This window comes from Micromesistius poutassou, assembly GCF_964030765.1.
Source record: "Micromesistius poutassou genome assembly, chromosome: 14".
Lineage (NCBI taxonomy): Eukaryota > Metazoa > Chordata > Actinopteri > Gadiformes > Gadidae > Micromesistius > Micromesistius poutassou.
This window is the reverse complement of record NC_140284.1, coordinates 2,823,943-2,841,415: the sequence shown is the minus strand read 5'-3', so window position 1 is coordinate 2,841,415 and position 17,473 is coordinate 2,823,943. Positions and strand designations below refer to the sequence as shown.

Sequence of the window (17,473 nt, the reverse complement as noted above, 5' to 3'; positions counted from 1 at the left end):
TGAAAGCCTAATGTAGTTTTTTGAGGAGAGTAAATCATTGCATGGATCCTATTCAGGACTACGTTTCCCTCTTCGCAATGCAGTGCCTTCCGATTTGGTTGTCAGTGGAAAGATATGAGCAGAGGCTTGGCGAGCCAATCACGAATCTGCTGGGCGGGGAAAGGGGTGGGTCCTTCTGATAACCCTCCAATGACCGGCTTCGAAAGGCTACTCAGTAAATAACCTCGGACCATGGCGTTTCATCACTGAACAAGTGCACTTCTAGATAACAATTGTCGCCGAGACGAGCAGAAGAACTCGATATAAATGAATCAAATACACTTGCATAAAAAATACGGTATTTATTACTGACAAACAAAATACATGCTTAAAAAATAGCACACTTTAGTTTCCTTCTTCACTAATTTCACTATTTTGATACATCCAAGTCCAGAAAAACATGAAAGACACGATACGTTTATAAAACATCTCTCAAAACAGCATGTTCTCATTTCACAGACAAACGACATGCAGAAAGCAAAAAGTTAGAAATTCATATATACACAAACAAAAACATTCAAAAGGTTTTACTAATTGTACAGAAATAAAAAAACGGGAAGAAAAAAAAAAAACAGGCTATTGGTGTAAATTTCTTCCTTCCACAAGACTTCACAATTTTAAAACAAATTAAAAACACACTTGGCATCTCAAGAGGAAAGAAAAACGACAACTGACATTTCCAAAAGAGTCCCAACATTCTTGACCACAGCTTCCTTCCCCGTCCCTTGAGGGCCGCTGGTGGTGGCAGAACCCCGGCTGCTGGGTCACATGTGGACATGAAGCAGTGTGCGGGTCATGTGCTCAGTCGTCCACGATGCCCAGCATGTTGTCAAGCCTCAGCCTGCAGGCCAGCTCCTCCTCCTGGCTCCCCAGGATCTGGCGCTGGATGTCCCGGAGCCTCTGCGCCATGGTTACCGGGGAGGAACCGGTCTGACCCGGTCCGTCGTCGAAAGTACAGTCCTCCGAGGACTTTGCTTTCTAAAACGAAGTAAATCACAATGATAAACTGTACAGATAACTTTTTTATTTATTTGTAGGCTTTTTAGTGAAAAAAAAGAGTTTCACTAAAAGTGAAAGTTAGTTTTTTTTCCTAACCCTAACTTTACTTTCATCAAAAGCAACTGACAGTGAATCCTATATTTGTTTACATACACGTCCTACAGGAGGAGGTAGGGGTTGAGGCTGTGTTGCTCAAACTCGTCTACAGGTAGCATGTGGACATTGCAGCTTTGAACCCATGACCTCTCGGCGAGGAGTCAAACGTCCCAACACTAGACTAAAAGTGTTTTTCAACCTGTAGTATGCGTACCATACTGCAGGTGGTATGGGGACTTTATTATGGAAATAGACACATTTAACTATTAATCAATTAAAAATGTTAACCTTAAGCATTCAATCTTTATTTCTTTCCATTGTAAGGATTTCCATTAAGGTTGTGTGTTAATTATGTTTTTGGAATGAAAACATGGCAGCATCCTGGCTTTTTCCTTCCAATGTTCCCCACGTTACCATGGCACTCATGGCAAGCTCAGCCCCTGCATGTGTATTAATCTACTTTTTACCGTATGCATACGAGTTGGTACGCAAAATGCATTGATGACGACTTGGTTTTGGAACCACTGCACTTGACCATTCCAACCCCATTAACTTGAGTTATTATTTAAGTCACGTTAAAATGAATGTAGGACCGTCATACCTTGGTGAGCAGGGCTCTCGATGATCTGGCCTTGCTGGAGGGCACGGCGGGGGGGGAGACAGAGAGCAGCGTGGAGGAGGGTATGAACAGAGGCATGGACAGGCTCTCCGGGGGGTCAGAGTTCAACCAGTGCTTCAGCTGCTCAGTGCTCCTGCAGACAGACAGACAGGAGACAGACAGATACATATTTAGATGAACAATGAAAAGTTCTCCTTGACTCAAGATAGTAATCATACAGAGGCCAAAATAAAAGTAGGGTAGATGTAGGGCCCCTACCTCTGGCTGTGGGCCTTCTCCTCCTCCAGGCCGCGGAGCACCAGTCCAGGCAGAAGCTCCTGGGCTGAGGAGGTGTGGGTGATGTCCAGGCTGGGGGTGGAGGAGAGGGCTGGCTGGGGCGCACCCAGGCAGTCAAACAGCCTCTGTCTGAGGGACAGAGAGCTGGAGGCCCCCTCGCTGGCCTCGCAGCCTCTAGTGGAAGGAAGAGGACGGAGGAATGGTTTGAGACTCGGAAACCACACAGAAATATTAAAATAGGCTTGGCTCATCGGCTACCAACGTGTGTGTGGGTGTGATATCATGGCAATGCTGTCAGAATTAAGCCTGAATATCATAGAAGAACCACTAAGAACTATAAAAAAAAACTAAGACAGATCCAGAATAGTAGATGTGGTGCGTTCTGAGTGTCCTCAGATAGTTAAAATAATGAAAAACGCAGACCTAGAGAAGTAAATGTGGATTATGTGGTTGAGCACGTGTTCCTCTCACCCTTCGGCCTGCAGCAGCTTCTGCCGGTGTGTGGTCAGGACCGCCTGGCTCCACTCCTCCGGGGGGTCGAAGCTCTTCAGGGACTCCGTGAGGAAGTAGACCAGCACCTCCCCGTCCTCCGTCACCGCATCTGATCACGCACAAAACAAACACACCCAGAAGAGAACATGAGTGAGAAACACGCGTCGCTTCGTTCTCATGCCCCCCTGGATTTCACGGAGTCTCAACGGAGTACTTTCTTCAGCAGACGTGTTCAGCAGACAGTGGGTTGGGCTTGACCCAGGACGTGTACAGGAAGGACTGTGGACGTTAGGGTTTCGAACGCGGGGAACGCACCCTGGCAGACGGGCAGCTCGGGGCTGGGCCAGTCCTTCAGTCGGTGGTCGATGCACAGCACCAGCAGGTCGTCCCAGGGGACCTGGTCGTAGCCGGGCCCGTGGCGGTCGTCCCGGCCGCCCCAGGACATGCGACGGGGCGACGAGCGCCGGTGGCGGTGGGCGGCGGGGCCCGGGTGGTAGTGCTGCTGGCGGACCCTCTCTAGGAGGTTCTCCAGCCGGGACACGAGGAGGGGCCGGCCGTGGGGGGTCCCGGGGATCTGGGAGGCGTAGCGGAGGACGGAGGAGTGCAGCTGGGACCAGCCGGCTGTGAGATGAGAAATAAGATGAGACGAACGTTATTAATCCAAGGCGGGAGGTGAGGGTGTAACAGAGCAGGACTGAAGTACAACTTGTGTGTGTAATGTAATGTAATGTAATTGGAGTAAATGCTATTTGGTGGAGGCGTTTCAGTACCCGCCTGCGTCAGTACTCACCGGTAGCGGACGGCATGTCCCAGTCGGGGATGCTCAGGCCCAGCACGGCGCTGCGCAGCCAGGCCAGGTGCTGCTCCGAGTTCCAGCCCAGGTGGGGCACCAGGTGGCGGGCGTTGGTCAGGGAGAACTCCCCCGGGGGCCAGGAGAGGCCCAGCAGCTCGGGGGAGGACACGGCGTCCGCCAGGTGGGCCAGCACGGCGTTGTACAGGCAGACCACCGGCGCCGGGTCCAGGGAGGGCAGGCCCACCGAGGCCCGCTCCCGGCGCTGGGCCTGGAGGCGGTCGCTGAAGTGGCGGCTGAGGCCCGCCTCCACGAACTGGACCAGAGTCTGACAGGAGAGGGGGCGGGGCGGGGGGGCGCGGGCCAGGAGCCAGCGCATGGCCTGGGTGAGCTGCGGGGACGGAGGGGGATCACAGGGGGTTAGGGGTCAGGGGGGAAACGGTATTGAAGTTCCCCCCGAGAGGTGACATAAGTCTTGCATGTCTTACTCAATATAGTAATTTATTGTTTAACCAGGAAAGGCACATTCAAGAAAATGGATAATTTACGTAGACTTATTAATAGATAAAGCAAGCACAGTTTTATTTAATTTAATTACGAATAACGTTTAGCTAAAAATGGGTAAAAGAACTATGAAGACCATAATGCTTTGCAATCTAAAAGATCTTTCGACGTGTTTGAGGTGGATCATTGATCGTGTGTGAGGGGTACCTGGTGGGAGGCCTGCATGTCGCTGGTGCTCTCCGGGATGTGGTAGAACATGTGTTCAGAGATCAGGCCCTCCTCCACCAGGGTCTGCAGCATCAGCGCTGAGGGAGAGCACAGCCACAACCAGAGGTCAGGGACCATTTACACCCAATTCATACACCTAAAGACCTTCTCATGTAGGAAGGCATTTAGTTTGTTTCTAGTTAGCTTCAATTAAGCTTCTAGTTAGCTTCTCGTTTAGCTTCTCGTTTGCATTGCATTGATTTAGCTTGCATGTTCTGTTTTAGCCCTGTAATTTGAAATTTCCTGAATGTAAAGCGCTTTATAAATTGAATTAATTATTATTACTGCACATCAAATAAGAAGGACTAAGGATATTTATTTAAAAAACAAACTTTAAAACGATTAAGACATCACATTTACAGCACAGTAGTAGAGGTTATCAAGGTTTAAAGGTTGAAGATCAAGACCTCTTATAAGCCCCATTTCAAAATGTCCCGCTACAGGTCATCTTATGCGAGTACCTTCTTCCAGATTGTGCGTTTCACTGGTGCTGTGGTGCTGGGCTCCCGGCACCAGTATGACCAGTGGCAGTGGGCTGTGCCACGCGCTGGCCTGCTGGAGCTGTTTGAGCTGCAGCAGGGCCGAGAGCAGGGGGACGTCCTGGTCGTCCTGCCCGTCCACGGGGCTGGGCAGGGCGGGGAGCAACAGCAGCAGAGCCCCCGTGCCCTGGAGCTCACTGCTCTCCTCCATCTGGGAGAATCCCTCATCGCTAAGGGGGCCGCGGGACACCTGGGAGGGGAGACGGAGGCAGGGAAAATAAATGAGGCGGGAAAAGAAGTGGCGGATAAACAAAAGAGAAATACAAAAGGGGCAAATTAAAAGTGTGAGTGATTAAACAATATCCATCACATTTGTCAGCAGTGTGCTGACTATATATATATATATATATATATATATATATATGCAGTCACAGTTTACAACCATTTTATTTGTTAAAAGCATTTCATTTGTTTTCATGTTAAAAACAAATTATTATAGAACCGACTGTGGAATTCTGCATTCAGTTCCCCCACCCAGCCTGCGGTCGGAACCACGATGGAACCAAGAAGGGGAGCCTACCTTGATGCTGAGGTGGACCTTGTGCGCTCGCTCGCCGACCTCCTGGAGCGCGTTGGTGACACACAGTGTCTGCAGCGTCCCGTCCACCTGCTTCTCTTTGTCCTCCGACCCCTCTCCGCCTCCCAGTTTCACCTCCAGCCAATCAGAAAGCACCCTGCAGAGGAGGAGCCGGCGGAGGGACAGTCTCAAGACGTTGTGCACTGACACACGGACACATTGCTGAGCCATTTATCAGACACTGGACGTCTGCCCAACCCAAAACCATTTAGAGGCGAACCGTCCGGTTTGCCTGTTTCTAATATAAGGAGGACTGGTGCTTCATACATGTGTTTCAAAAACATTGCGGTCTGCAACATCGTCTCATTTCCTGCAAAGACAATCCCATTAAAGTTGGACCAATGAGGTCAATGGTCCAACTTTTCTGTCCCATTCGTTTTCCGACCGCAATGGATGAAGTCCATTGAACTGACGGAATTGCTGCTATCGAGCTACTCACCGGTCAGCCAGGCTAGCGACACTCTCGTGGTCGCTAGGCAACAGCAGGGTGGCCTTCCAGAATATTCTCTCAGGGGGGTTTGGGATGTTGTCCGTCACCAACCCCGGCAGGTCCAACGGAGCCCACACAGCCTCACTGCAACACACACAACACACACAACACACACACACGATGAGTACTAGAAGCTGCCGCCAAAGACTCAAGACTCTGAACGCCGTTCAGAGTTCACCTAGACTCTGCACAGCCGGGTCGGCTATGCAAGAGAGGTCTTAAGTCCCTCTCCTCCTAATTGTTGTATGTTGTATGTCCTGGCACTTAATGTACGCACTTATTGTATGTCGTATTTAGTTATAGTACTTAGTTATGTAGCATCTTAATCCTAGCTATCTATGTTGAATACGGGGAATGGGTAAACCTTGCGGTTGTTGGTGCTTTGCACTTGGTTCTATGAACATCCTTATTGTACCGACAGCGATATATTGTTTCACTTTCTTATGACAAATGTACTAAGTCGCGTTGGATAAAAGCGTCTGCTAAATGCCCTAAATGTAAAGAATGGAAAGAGATGGAAAGACAAGAGTGGACTGCTTACTCCAGGAGCCGCTGGTAGAAGTAGTGAACTCTCATCTGGTGGAGGGTTTGCTGTCTCATTCTTAGCTGCCTGTGAAACGGGGACATCATAAGGTATGGTTGAGGAAAGGAGACGTGCAACGACATGAATGAATTCAAATACCCAAATAGACCAAGTGACACGGTAGGGTGACTAGTTTTGTTTAGACGGAAATCTATTCCAACAACAGTATTCTGCATAGTTCTATACTTGGAAGTTATCAAGAAACTTATACAAACATAAATGCTTGTGAATGGCCCTGTACTTTAGTTTGAGATTATATTTTTGCATTTGTATTTCGCATTGGGGGTCATTATAATACATCTTGTGATGGCTGTAATAAGGAGAGTATACAACCATGAGGGCTTGTTCTCCTCCATATGACTTAAATATTTCACACTTAAAGGTGCCATGACATGCCACCAGGTGTGGTGTGATTAGCTGTTACAAGCCGTTTTGGAAATCTGCCCCTTATGACTTCATAAGGGGCAAAGTGGGAAAGTGGGTGTGTCCACCTAGATGATCGGTCTACCAGCCTACCCAGTGGACCGTAGCAAACGTTGCTCATCTATCCGTCACACATCTAGGTGGACACGCACACCTGTGATGTCATAAGGGGCTGATTTCCAAAACGGCTTGTGACGGCTAATCCCACCACACCTGGTGGCGTGTCACGCCACCTTTAATACCGGAGAGACGGGCGGGCGGGCGGGCAGGCGGGCGGGCTGGGGGTACCTGGTGCTGGAGAGGGCCATGTCCCCAGCGTTGCCCAGGTTGACCAGCCCGCGGGCCAGCTGCGACAGGGAGGGGTGCTGGGGAGCGCTGGGGGCCAGGGCCCACAGCTTGCAGCGGGGGTCCACGCCGCAGGGCGCCGCCGGAAATCCCCTCATCTGCCTCTTGAGACGCCGCCGCACGGCCACCACGTCACGCCATCTGGGGGAGGGAGAAGAACGTGAGTCTCCTTCAACCAACTAAACACCGCACACGCCTTCCACCTCCCATCTGTTGCAGTACCTTTTGATGTACTTGTATATGTGCTGCAGCTCCGCCTCCAGGACCTCCTCAGCCAATAGGGTGAGCTCTGTGTCCAGGGTCTCCTCCACCAGACCGGTGCAGACCTGCTCTGTGCACAGTGCTTCCAGCACCCTCTGGTCTCTCTCAGCCTCCCTGGTACAGGAGACGTATAGTTAGAGATCCAGAGCTACTGTTCACTGCTGTGTGTCATTCAAATGAACTACTCTTTAGCAGGCTAGAATCCACAGGGACAGAGAGAGACTTTATTTTAGATGTATGTCATGAAGGAGCAGATAGGGGTTAGGGCCCCTTGCTCAGGGATGCTGGCAGGTAGGCAGTAGACGTTGAGGCTTGAGCAGGGAACCTTCCGCCTGGAAGACGCCCCAGCCACAACACTATTCTGCTAGACTGGGTACCCCCAGACCATTCTCCGGCGATAAGAATTCGCCCTGCAGCAGGCTCTGGAGAGGAGCAATACATTTCTTTCTGCTTCCGATATGCTTTTGCGGGAGCCAATCACCCAGCTGGCTTTTCACCCTGGCGCGCTATTGGCTGGTTTAACACAATGAAGACAAGGAAGTGACGTCAAGCAGCCAATTGCGTACAGAGTCATTTGAACTACGCCCATTGATCACGCCTTTTGCGCTGAAGAAAATTACAGCAGCCTCCCCAGACCAACATGCAAACTACGATTGAGCTCGGTCTGGCAATAGCCAAGCTACTATTCTGCCCCCTTCATAGGGAATCCTTAGAACCCAATAAAAACCCTTCTGGACACTAAACGCAGACTGCGAACTGCAAACGGTGTAGTGTTCTGCTTAGGCCAAAACTTGTATTGCCCAAAAGGAAAAATCCTCTTATATCTGAATGAATGTAGGGTCTGAGGTCAGCGTCAACATCTCTAGGTATCTCAGCACATCTTACTGGATCTGTTCTATGGCGGTCTCCTGGATGCTCTCGGCCAGGACATCCCTCAGTACCTCAGCACAGAGAGAGAAGCTAAACTGGACCAGGAAGGCCTCGCACTCCTGCTTTCTCCTGCAGAGAGACAAACACAGAGACAGAGACAGAGAGAGAATCATAAATGCAGTTACCATTGCAGAATAACATTGAATTCAATTCGGGCTATAATGTTTAATTTGAAGGAGTGCAGAAAAAATGGTTGGGACAGTAAATAATAGATTTGTCTACAAGGAATCATACCTTCCAACCAGCACAAAATATCCCAAATATGTTCTGTTAGTTGATCGGATTCATTACATTTGAAGTTAAATCAACACATGAATGAATCACGTGACGATGAGCTGTGTCCTACCGAGCCTCCTCTATCCGGCGTTTCTCCTCAGCAACACGTGAGGCTTCCAATCGGATCTCATCAGAAGACACCTCCTGTAACACCTGGCCAATCACCTCGCTCAGGACCACCTCCACCTGCACGTTGCTCTCCCTGTGGACCAATCAGAGTCAAGTAAACAGTGCGATATACAAAGAGTACAGTGCACACAATATACCCACTGTTAATCACCTAAAGCTTTATGCTTATGAATTTACTGAATATGTATTCATTTAATGACCATTTCTTATATCCATGCCGGCAGTGACTGTATTGATATTTCATGCACTGAAAAGGCGCTGAGCAGAGTGTGTGCGTGAGTGTATCTCTGCACTGACATCAGAGCCACTCTGGCGTAGTTGGCTCCGGCGCTGGACACCTCTCTGACCGCCAAGTCCACCTCCTCCTCCACGATGCTCTCCACCACAGACACCATGTCCTGAAGGCAGGCGGGTAACCACAGTAAACAACAGCACAGCGAACAGCGAAAGAACATATTTTGAAAAAAAATAGACTATATTTAATAGATTTAATAAGTTAAACATTAATAAGTGCTTCTTGTGATTGTAAACACAGCAGCTCTACGTGTTTGTACATCGTACCTCGTCGCTGTAGGCTGGTGGTTTGGGCGCGGGGGGCTGCACCGGCGGAGGTAGGGGCGACGGGGCTTTGACAGGCTGGGGCGGGAACAGAGGCTGGAAGAGCTGCTGGGCGGGGTTGGCCTGCAGGGCCAGTCCGCTGGGGGGGAAGCCGGCCATGCTGGCCTCCCCTGTGGAGGGGGCGGCGCATGGAGCAGCCAGGGAGCCAGGCTGGGGCGGCTGGTCTCCGAACAGCCTGGACGGCCGCAGCGGGGGCGGTGCCTCGACCTCCTGCAGAGCCCTGGGGTCCTGAGGGAACTTGGCTGAGTGGGCGGAGTCAAAATAGGGAGACGGAACATGAATCCTTTTGAATTTTTTATGATATATGTGAGTCACACATGTAAACATATAATACAATACGGCCAAACAACTAAACAATCTTATTAAATATAATTATAATAAAAAATGTCTGAAGTGTCAAATTATATACGATGTGAACACACCTTCACTTAAGAGAAATTACTCTACTTAATGGACTTAATTTAACTTAATGGCCTTTTTTTCTCCAAAAAAGATATACAATTATGTCATGTGCATCCCTCTCATCATCCCCGAGAAGTGACTTACAGGAGAAGAGGCTGGTCTCCGGCGCCACTGCCATGGCAACAGTGGTGGCGGCGGCGGCGATGGGGGCTCGACACTGGCTGGTGGAAGGCTCCGGGGGCCCGGCTCCCTCTCCCCGGAACCTGTTGTTGCCGTCAAAGCTGCAGACGGGGCTGTGCTGGGGGGGGCTGGGGAGCCCCCCTCCGTTCACAACCTCTCCGATCAGCACACACCTCTTCTCCAGGATGAACGCCGACTTCTTCAGGGACAACGACTCGGGGTCCTGGTAGGTCGTGCGGCTCAGCTCCACCATGCTGCGGAGAGGTCAAAAGGTCAACTCCGTGCAGTACACAGCATGCGGTGTTGCCTGGAAGCCGCGTCTGTCCGTGTAGAACAATGCGTGTATGCAACGGAGAGCGGCGCGTCCACTCACCCGTCGTTGACCACCAGGCCGTACTGCTGGACGAAGTCGGACGCCGCGTCGACGTCTGGGAACATCAGCATCCGGGCCAGGTCCTCCACGGGGAACGCCGTGGACCGCTGGGAGCCCACCGTGTGGGCGATGTTCAGGGTCAGCAGAGCCTTGGCCCTCACCTGGACACGCACAGACAGACAGACAGACAGAGGGACAGCGAGACGGATGGAGAGAAACACAGACGGACGAGCACACAGTAATGAAACAGAGGTGCATTCAAAAGACCTGGGTGTGCATTAGAAATGTTATTGGGATGCAAAAAAAATAATAATATCGGCTCAGAAATTCCATGTAAAATGTTAAGAATCAAGTCTACATTTTTTTATGTTTGCCATTTAGCACACACTCTGCCCAAAGTGAATATGATAACACAGATTCATGTCAATAAGAAGCAGATGGGGAGTAGGTCATCTTGCAGAAGGATGTCTACAGGTTAGGCTGCGGACATTGGGGATCAAACTCAGAACATTTCTGCTGAGAATTGTATATCCTTAAGACACTGCACTACCCTGTGTTGTTAAAACATTGTAACTCACTCCATCAACTATGGACAAAAGGTAGGGGAGACATTCAATTGCGACATCAGATTTGCTACTACAGTCAAAGACCAAAAACAGACAAGCCGTTTTTCCCACCTGGTTGAAATATCGGTGGAGGAGGCAGCTGGCGAGGTACGAAGCACACTTCACCAGCTTGAAGAAACGCACAAAGTTGTTGCTGTTGAGCGCAGCGAACGCCTGCACCGCAAACTTCACCTCCGGGGAGTTGCGAACCTCGTCTCGGAACTGCTGCACCTCCCTGCAGACCATATGGAATATATGAGAACGTAGTATATATATAGTCAGGGGTGCACATAACTGGTACGTAAGTACGCATGCGCGCCCATAATCAGGGATGTGTAATGTCACTTGTGTCACTACAACGCTTTTGCGTTACTAACGGGAGATAGAAAAAAAAAAATCAAAAAAACGAAATACACTGAGCAGCTACTTTGGCGTTCGCCACCTGCAAAGAAAAGGCAAACGGAGGCCGCTGTCGTTTTGGGTGCTATATTACTTAATGAACTGACTTCGGTGTCTTTAATGCAGTTCAACGGTTCATCGCAGGGCCTCACCGCAGGGTGTCGCCCTCGTTGAGGTTGAGCAGCACGTTGTACAGCCTGAACTCGGCCTCCCGCGGGCAGTAGACCTGGCGCTCCGACAGGTCCTGGTACATCTCCTTCAGGCTCTGCAGACACTTGGTCAGGTTCTCGTTGTTGATCTTGGGCTCGAACGTCATCATGCTCTCCTCGCACAGGTGGTGCGCGCAGTGCACGTGGAAGCGCGTGCACTTCTCGATCAGCGCCACCGTCGCCGGGCAGCAGAGGTGCTGCTGGATGATGTCCTGTGAGAGGGGGGGGGGGGCGCGACGGTCAACCGGTTGCCGTGACCACTTGTACGCAAAACTGATTGGTCGAGGCGGTTTCTCGGGTTTACGTTATTGCTGGAGGAATACTGTTTCGATTGGATTACTGTGACGGGTCATTGATCCTTTTAAATCAGTTCGTGAATTGACTGAAAAGCAATAACTTATCAATACAAAACAGATCTCTGCCTGAGAATTGTTGTTGTTGAGGTAACGTTTATTTGCATAGCCTTCATCACAAAGTCTAAAAGGGTCTCAAAATGCCCATATTGACGAAGCACTAAAGCTAGCACTTAGAATCACCTACAAACAGCATAGGCCCCCAGTGGGGAAAAGCATGTATGAATGAATGTAGAAATGGCTCGGTCGGTGGACATGTCATTGAAAGTGATGGCTGGTGGCGGTTTGGGCGTACCTTGCGGATGCCTCTGGTCCGGTTCCAGACAAAGTCGTACCAGTCCCGGTAGCCGTCGGGGCCCTGGTCCATGACCTGGGTGACCAGGTAGTCCATGGTCATGCTGAGCACAGGGAGGGGCCGCAGCTCGTGGGGGAGGGGCTCCTCCTGGTCCGCAGACGACCTGCTGTACTCCTTTATGGCCGCCCGGTGGTCCACCTGATTGGGTACCAAAGAGGAGAAGAGGACGTGGCTTCAGCATATCCAAATCCCACACCTAATTCTCCAAGCGTGCTTTACTCGTGCGAGGAGAGTCGCTTGTGAGTGCCTTGGGAGTACATCATTTGAGAACATTTTGACCTTGAGTACTGTCCAATAATAACTTTTTTCAGGCTCCCTCAATGTGCGGACAAACAATACAGTTTTCAGGCCGGCCAAAAGACAATAAAGTTCGAAATCCAAGTCACATGAAAGCGATATAAGAACAAGCTTATGCTTAAGCTTAACAAGCTCGTGCATTGACGGTGGCTCCCTTACCATCTCCGTCTCCGGGATCAGCTCGAAGCAGCTCAGCTGGTTGCGGGTCTCCCTCATGTAGCGCTCCTTCTCGGGACACATGTCGGGACACGTCCCCACAAACACCTTGGACAGGACCAGGTCCGTACGCTTGGGACGCCCTGTAGGGAATGTTAGTTAAGATTAAATCCCTGCCACGGTGGGAGTTATATTATAAAAAGGGGCTAAAGAGGATAGTGTTCGTGGCTTAGGGTGTGCCTGCTCACAGCCGATAGACACTGGGAGCGAAACCCCAATGTCTGCAGCGGCCCTCACCCCTTCCTACTCCTCGATGACACCCATCGAACGTCACTCTATGCTGCACTGCAGGTCACTTGATAGAAGCGGCTGCTTATGAACTAAATGGTAAATCCCTTCTATGTGTGTGCCACTGAATGGGTTTTGAGAACACGGTGAATAAAATAAGCTGTTGATATTTAGATACATTCATGTTTAAAGTAGCATTCATTCTATAAATAAAATCGCATCAACAGTGAGAACAGGTCAACATAAACAGAGCAGAGATGTTGTCGCATGACTAACGAAAAGGGGAAATAGGGAACAGTGTGCAGTGGCTTGGTGGCTTCACCTTGACGCATGATCTTGTCCCTCTGCTCCAGGAGTCGATACTTCTCATCCGCTGTCTCCGCCGTCTGGCCAATCAGGGGCAAAAGAGAGGAGGGCACGGAGCGTTCGGAGCTCTGCGATTGGCTGTCGGAGGACCCTTCCTGTTGGGGATCGCTGTCAAACTGCAGGGACTTGGCAATGGAGGGCTTCTTCACTGGAGAACTGCAAGGACACACAACAAAAGGATTGCAACACCGGAGGTTTAACTTTGGGTCAATATGTGTTTTACATACGGACCAATACACAAAGGATTGTTTATGTAATGGTTGTCATCATTCTTCGAGGCGTGTCCATATTGCAGGTGTAGTTCTTGCAAAAGGTTAAGCCCGAGAAACAATCATCTACCTCAGCAGAATATACGTCTTAAATCAGATCCCAAACTTCTATTTGCCACACTTTTTTCAAATGCATGTCTACACTGTCATATCTATCATTTTACCTTTATAATTTAATATTCAATTATTGATTGTCTTCAAAATGTGATCCCTGCCTGAAGCACTCTGAATGGCCTTTGTGCGAGGAAAATAAATTTGACTTGCCTAGTATTTTTTTGTTGTTGCATAGGTTACGTTGACAAATAGTGAATGATAGGCTCTACTTTGTGTGTTATCTACCTGCGACTCATACTGGCCGAGCTGCCCAGCGAGGAAGCCCTGGTCTGGGGCCGGTGTTGGGGTGAGGAGCCTGACTGGAAGTCATCAGGGAGGTTCTTCCTCTCCGCCTGTCCCTCTCTCTCCGGCTCCCCGGGACCTGGGAATCCAGAGTGACGGCGACATTTTAAGAGTTGACATTCGAGAGAATGTTGACAAACATTTAGTTTACAGAATACAAATCCCAGAGCCCATGTCTAAATTAAGAGTATAGTAATAACTGTAAGTGCGGACACATTCCTATATATCAGTACCCTGGAAAGTTCTCACGAGAGCACAATTTGAATTTGCTCAGCAAGTCACTCTGGGAACGAGCAATATAATCCCCCCCCCCCCCCGATGCCCCTCTCCCAGCACATTAACCAATCACATCGGTGTATCTGATATAGGCGGGCCAAAGGTTTTACCAATCGGATACGGCAACTCTTATCTATTGGTTAGCTCCGCTGGTCTGGATACATCACCCCTTGTACTCTTCTGATTGGTCGTAGTGTTATCTGATTGTGTGCAGTGATATTTTCAAATGCATGCTTGGGGCCGCCCCTTGAGTTGGGCCATTTTCATTACTAGTTGCCTGACCCTACAGCTTTCTAGATGTTTGTCTGGATTTCCAGGCTTATATATCAGATCACTGGAGTCATAATAAGCACATCCGGGAGGAGACACATTAGCAAATATATACAATAGCTATGGATAACAATACAAAAAAAAGCAAAGCATAAGCATTTCTCAGAAGACAATATTCATGGTTCAAACTTTGATAGATAACAACTATGCGTGGGGGACCGTAATTACTTTGCCTCTTCCTTGACCAGAAGATGAGGAGTTCATGCCTGTGCAGCATTTTGCCCTTCTTCTTTGCCTTTGCCGCAGATGCCTGAGAGAGAAAAAAGTTATTATATTAAGACAGTCAAATATACTAAATAAATCAAGTTACGGCACCAATACATTGACCTGAAATAAATAAGATTGCACACCAACAAGCTTAAATTATTACACATTTATCATTAACACATCCCTACATGAAATAAGCTGTGTATCCTTCAATCAATCATTATTACACTCGAGCAAATCTGAACGAACAGAAACAGAATCTCTGACCCCTGCCCCCAGACTTACATGGTCCTGGAAGTGAATGATGGCCAGGTTCTTGTTGGGCCGACAGAACACTCTGCGGACCTTCCCGAAGCGGCCAAAGTGCTTCTCCATCACCTCCTTCTTGTTGAGCGCGGGGGGGACGTTCTTACACTGGAAGGCGGTGCAGTCCGTCGGAGACATGCCCGAGCCGCTCTCCGAGCTCTCGCTGCGGCGCGTGCGACGAGCGGGCGTGACCTGTTCAGGCACCGCCTCCGCCTCCGCCTCCGGCTCCGGGGTCTTGGCTGAATCTGGAGCGGGGTTGAAATACGGTTTACTAAGAAGGTACAATCTCACAGTGGCAGTACAGTACATAAAATGCACATTTTATATACTGTATATATAAACCTCTCTAATGTCGATCAAGTTAACCCAAAGCCCAAGAAACACTTAGACAAGAAGAACAAGACTGGCACAATAACAATAATCCGTACATCCGTCTGAACACAACCAATGTGACCCATTTTTAAAGAGAACCCAAAGAGCTCACCGGAGTCCCCAGCCTTCTCCAGCACCTCCCGGATGGGGGCTTGAGACCGGGGTGGAGCAGCCCCCTGCAGGGCGACCTGCACTGGGCCTTCTGCACTCCCCCCCTCCCCCCTCTCGGACGCCTGCTGCTGACCCTCCTCTCTCCTGGCGCCGCCCGCCGGCTTCTTCATCAGCCCGCTCATTGCCCGGCCAAAGAGCCCCACGACTGGGCCGCGAGACCTCAGCAGGGCCCTCTTGGGCGGGTGTCTCGAGTCCCCCGCGGTCACGGAGCTCTGGTCCTCCGGCAGCAGCTTCTCTGAGCCCGAGACGGACCGTGGTTCTGGGTCCTCCTTTCGCTTGGTGCCTTTCCCCAGCCGCGAGAAGACGTTGGTCTCCAGCGCGCCGCCCTGCTCGGCTCCCCTCCCGTCCACGGCGGGCTCGGGTTTGGCTTTGGGTTCGCCGAACGCCGAAGTCTGGCCAAAGACGGCACCGCCAAACAAGGTGGCCGCCTGCGGCTGGAGGACTTTGGCGGAGAAGCTGAAGGAGGAAGGGGTGGTGGGCTGGGCTGTGGTGGTGGAGGTGGTGACTGCAGTGGTTGTGCTGGAGGGGGAGGCTGGCTGAGAGAAGGTGAACTTTAAGGCACCGGTGGAATCGCCACTGGTGTCGGTGGTCATTGGGTCTTTGTGGGCCTGGATGGAGGGAGCGGTGGGTTGGGAGAAGCTAAACCCCAGGGTGCCACTCTTGGCTCCAGTCAGCAGCGGGAAGCCAGTGGCGCCAGTGGTGGTGGCTGCGCTACTGCTCTCCATGGTGCTGGCAGTGGTCTGGGAAAGCATGGCTCCAAAGGTCTGAGCCGGCCCTGTGTTGGCAAGGGGATTGGTCGTTTCTGGGCTAGCGTTAAAAATAGGCTTGAACAAAGCATCATTGGCAGGCTTGAAACTGAAGTCAGTAGATCCGAAGCCTTTAGGCTGCTGGGCTACACCCTGGACTGTACTGAATGTGCTGGCAGTCACAGTGGTGGAGGGCTGACCGAAGGCTGACTGTCCAAAGCTTGCTGGTTGGGTGGAGACAAGCGTATTAGTTGGGGCAGTAGCCGACGTCAAGCCAAAGCTGGGGGGTGGTTGGGAAAACCCTGGAGTCTGACCAAATGTAGACGATTGGCCAAACGCTGGCGTTTGCCCGAACCAAGCTTGGCCGGATCCACTTGTTTGTCCAAAAGCTGGAGTGGAACTGGTGCTAAACCCTGAGCTATTCTGTCCAACAGCTGGCTGTCCGAAAGATGGAGCCTGGCTCATTGGGGCCGGCTGCCCAGAGGACTGCCCGAATACAGATGGTTGTCCAAAAGACGGTGTCTGTCCAAACATGGAACTGGGCGCCTGGTTTAAATTTGGGGTCTGACCAAAAGTGGACGCCTGGAAAAAACCCATAGGCTGAGGCTGGCTCTGCCCGGTGCTCGGCTGTCCAAAGCACTGGAAGAGGCCTGGCGGCTTGCTGGTGTTGTTGGGGGCTTGGAAGGCGCCCCCTTGCGAACTCCCAAACATATTATTTTGATTCATGATCCTAATGGCAGCAAATGACTGCAGTCCTCAGACACATAAGCAAGGCGGATGCCCGGTGTCCCCGACGTGTGGTTCTCAGTGCAGCATCCTATAACAATAAAATAACACATTTCATCACGAAAGATTGACTAGACAGTGGACGTTGAGTGAACTTGTCGCTAGCAGAATGCTAAAGCTAAACAAGTAAAAAAGTTTAAGAGATTAAAAAAGATCTAAAATATCAACGGCTATAAGAAGTACGAGTTGAATTTATACACAAAACCAAAATGTAATAGATGTAAAAAGCATTACGTTTTTATAGTTTTGAAGGAGATCATTCTTCGGAGGCTCCGTCAGGTTCAGCTCACAACACGAGAGACTTCCGGTTTTGTCGGTGTCCCCACATTTCACTCCCCGCCACAAACCTATTCGCTCCCCGTACGAATACTACCAATC

At 50.3% G+C, this 17,473-nt stretch overlaps 1 protein-coding gene across 1 annotated transcript; it reads right to left on the bottom strand.

Moving 5' to 3' along the window:
* Positions 1–347: 347 nt before the first annotated feature.
* Positions 348–17,395, bottom strand: mcm3ap (minichromosome maintenance complex component 3 associated protein). The gene is made up of 29 exons (XM_084478975.1): positions 17,330–17,395; positions 15,505–17,126; positions 15,000–15,265; positions 14,676–14,757; positions 13,845–13,980; positions 13,193–13,392; positions 12,586–12,725; positions 12,070–12,267; positions 11,365–11,633; positions 10,886–11,048; positions 10,209–10,369; positions 9,800–10,089; positions 9,197–9,495; positions 8,933–9,033; positions 8,577–8,708; positions 8,186–8,299; positions 7,262–7,414; positions 6,983–7,180; positions 6,230–6,298; positions 5,638–5,772; positions 5,142–5,295; positions 4,544–4,811; positions 4,023–4,120; positions 3,312–3,702; positions 2,837–3,142; positions 2,501–2,630; positions 2,012–2,203; positions 1,736–1,886; positions 348–1,017 (listed from the first exon to the last, which is right to left on the bottom strand). The coding sequence occupies exons 2-29, from the start codon at positions 17,033–17,035 to the stop codon at positions 841–843; spliced, it is 6,504 nt and encodes a 2,167-aa protein (XP_084335101.1). The 5' UTR covers positions 17,036–17,126; positions 17,330–17,395; the 3' UTR covers positions 348–840.
* Positions 17,396–17,473: the final 78 nt, after the last annotated feature.

What these genes read in the sequence shown, in the direction of transcription:
- mcm3ap (XM_084478975.1), bottom strand. Translation starts at nt 17,035, where the DNA reads ATGAATCAAAATAATATGTTTGGGAGTTCGCAAGGGGGCGCCTTCCAA. An exon ending in ACCGCCATAGAACAGATCCA is followed by an intron (nt 7,415 to 8,185) that starts GTAAGATGTGCT and finishes CTCCTGTACCAG; the next exon opens with GGAGGCTGAGAGAGACCAGA. An exon ending in ATATACAAGTACATCAAAAG is followed by an intron (nt 7,181 to 7,261) that starts GTACTGCAACAG and finishes TCCCTCCCCCAG; the next exon opens with ATGGCGTGACGTGGTGGCCG.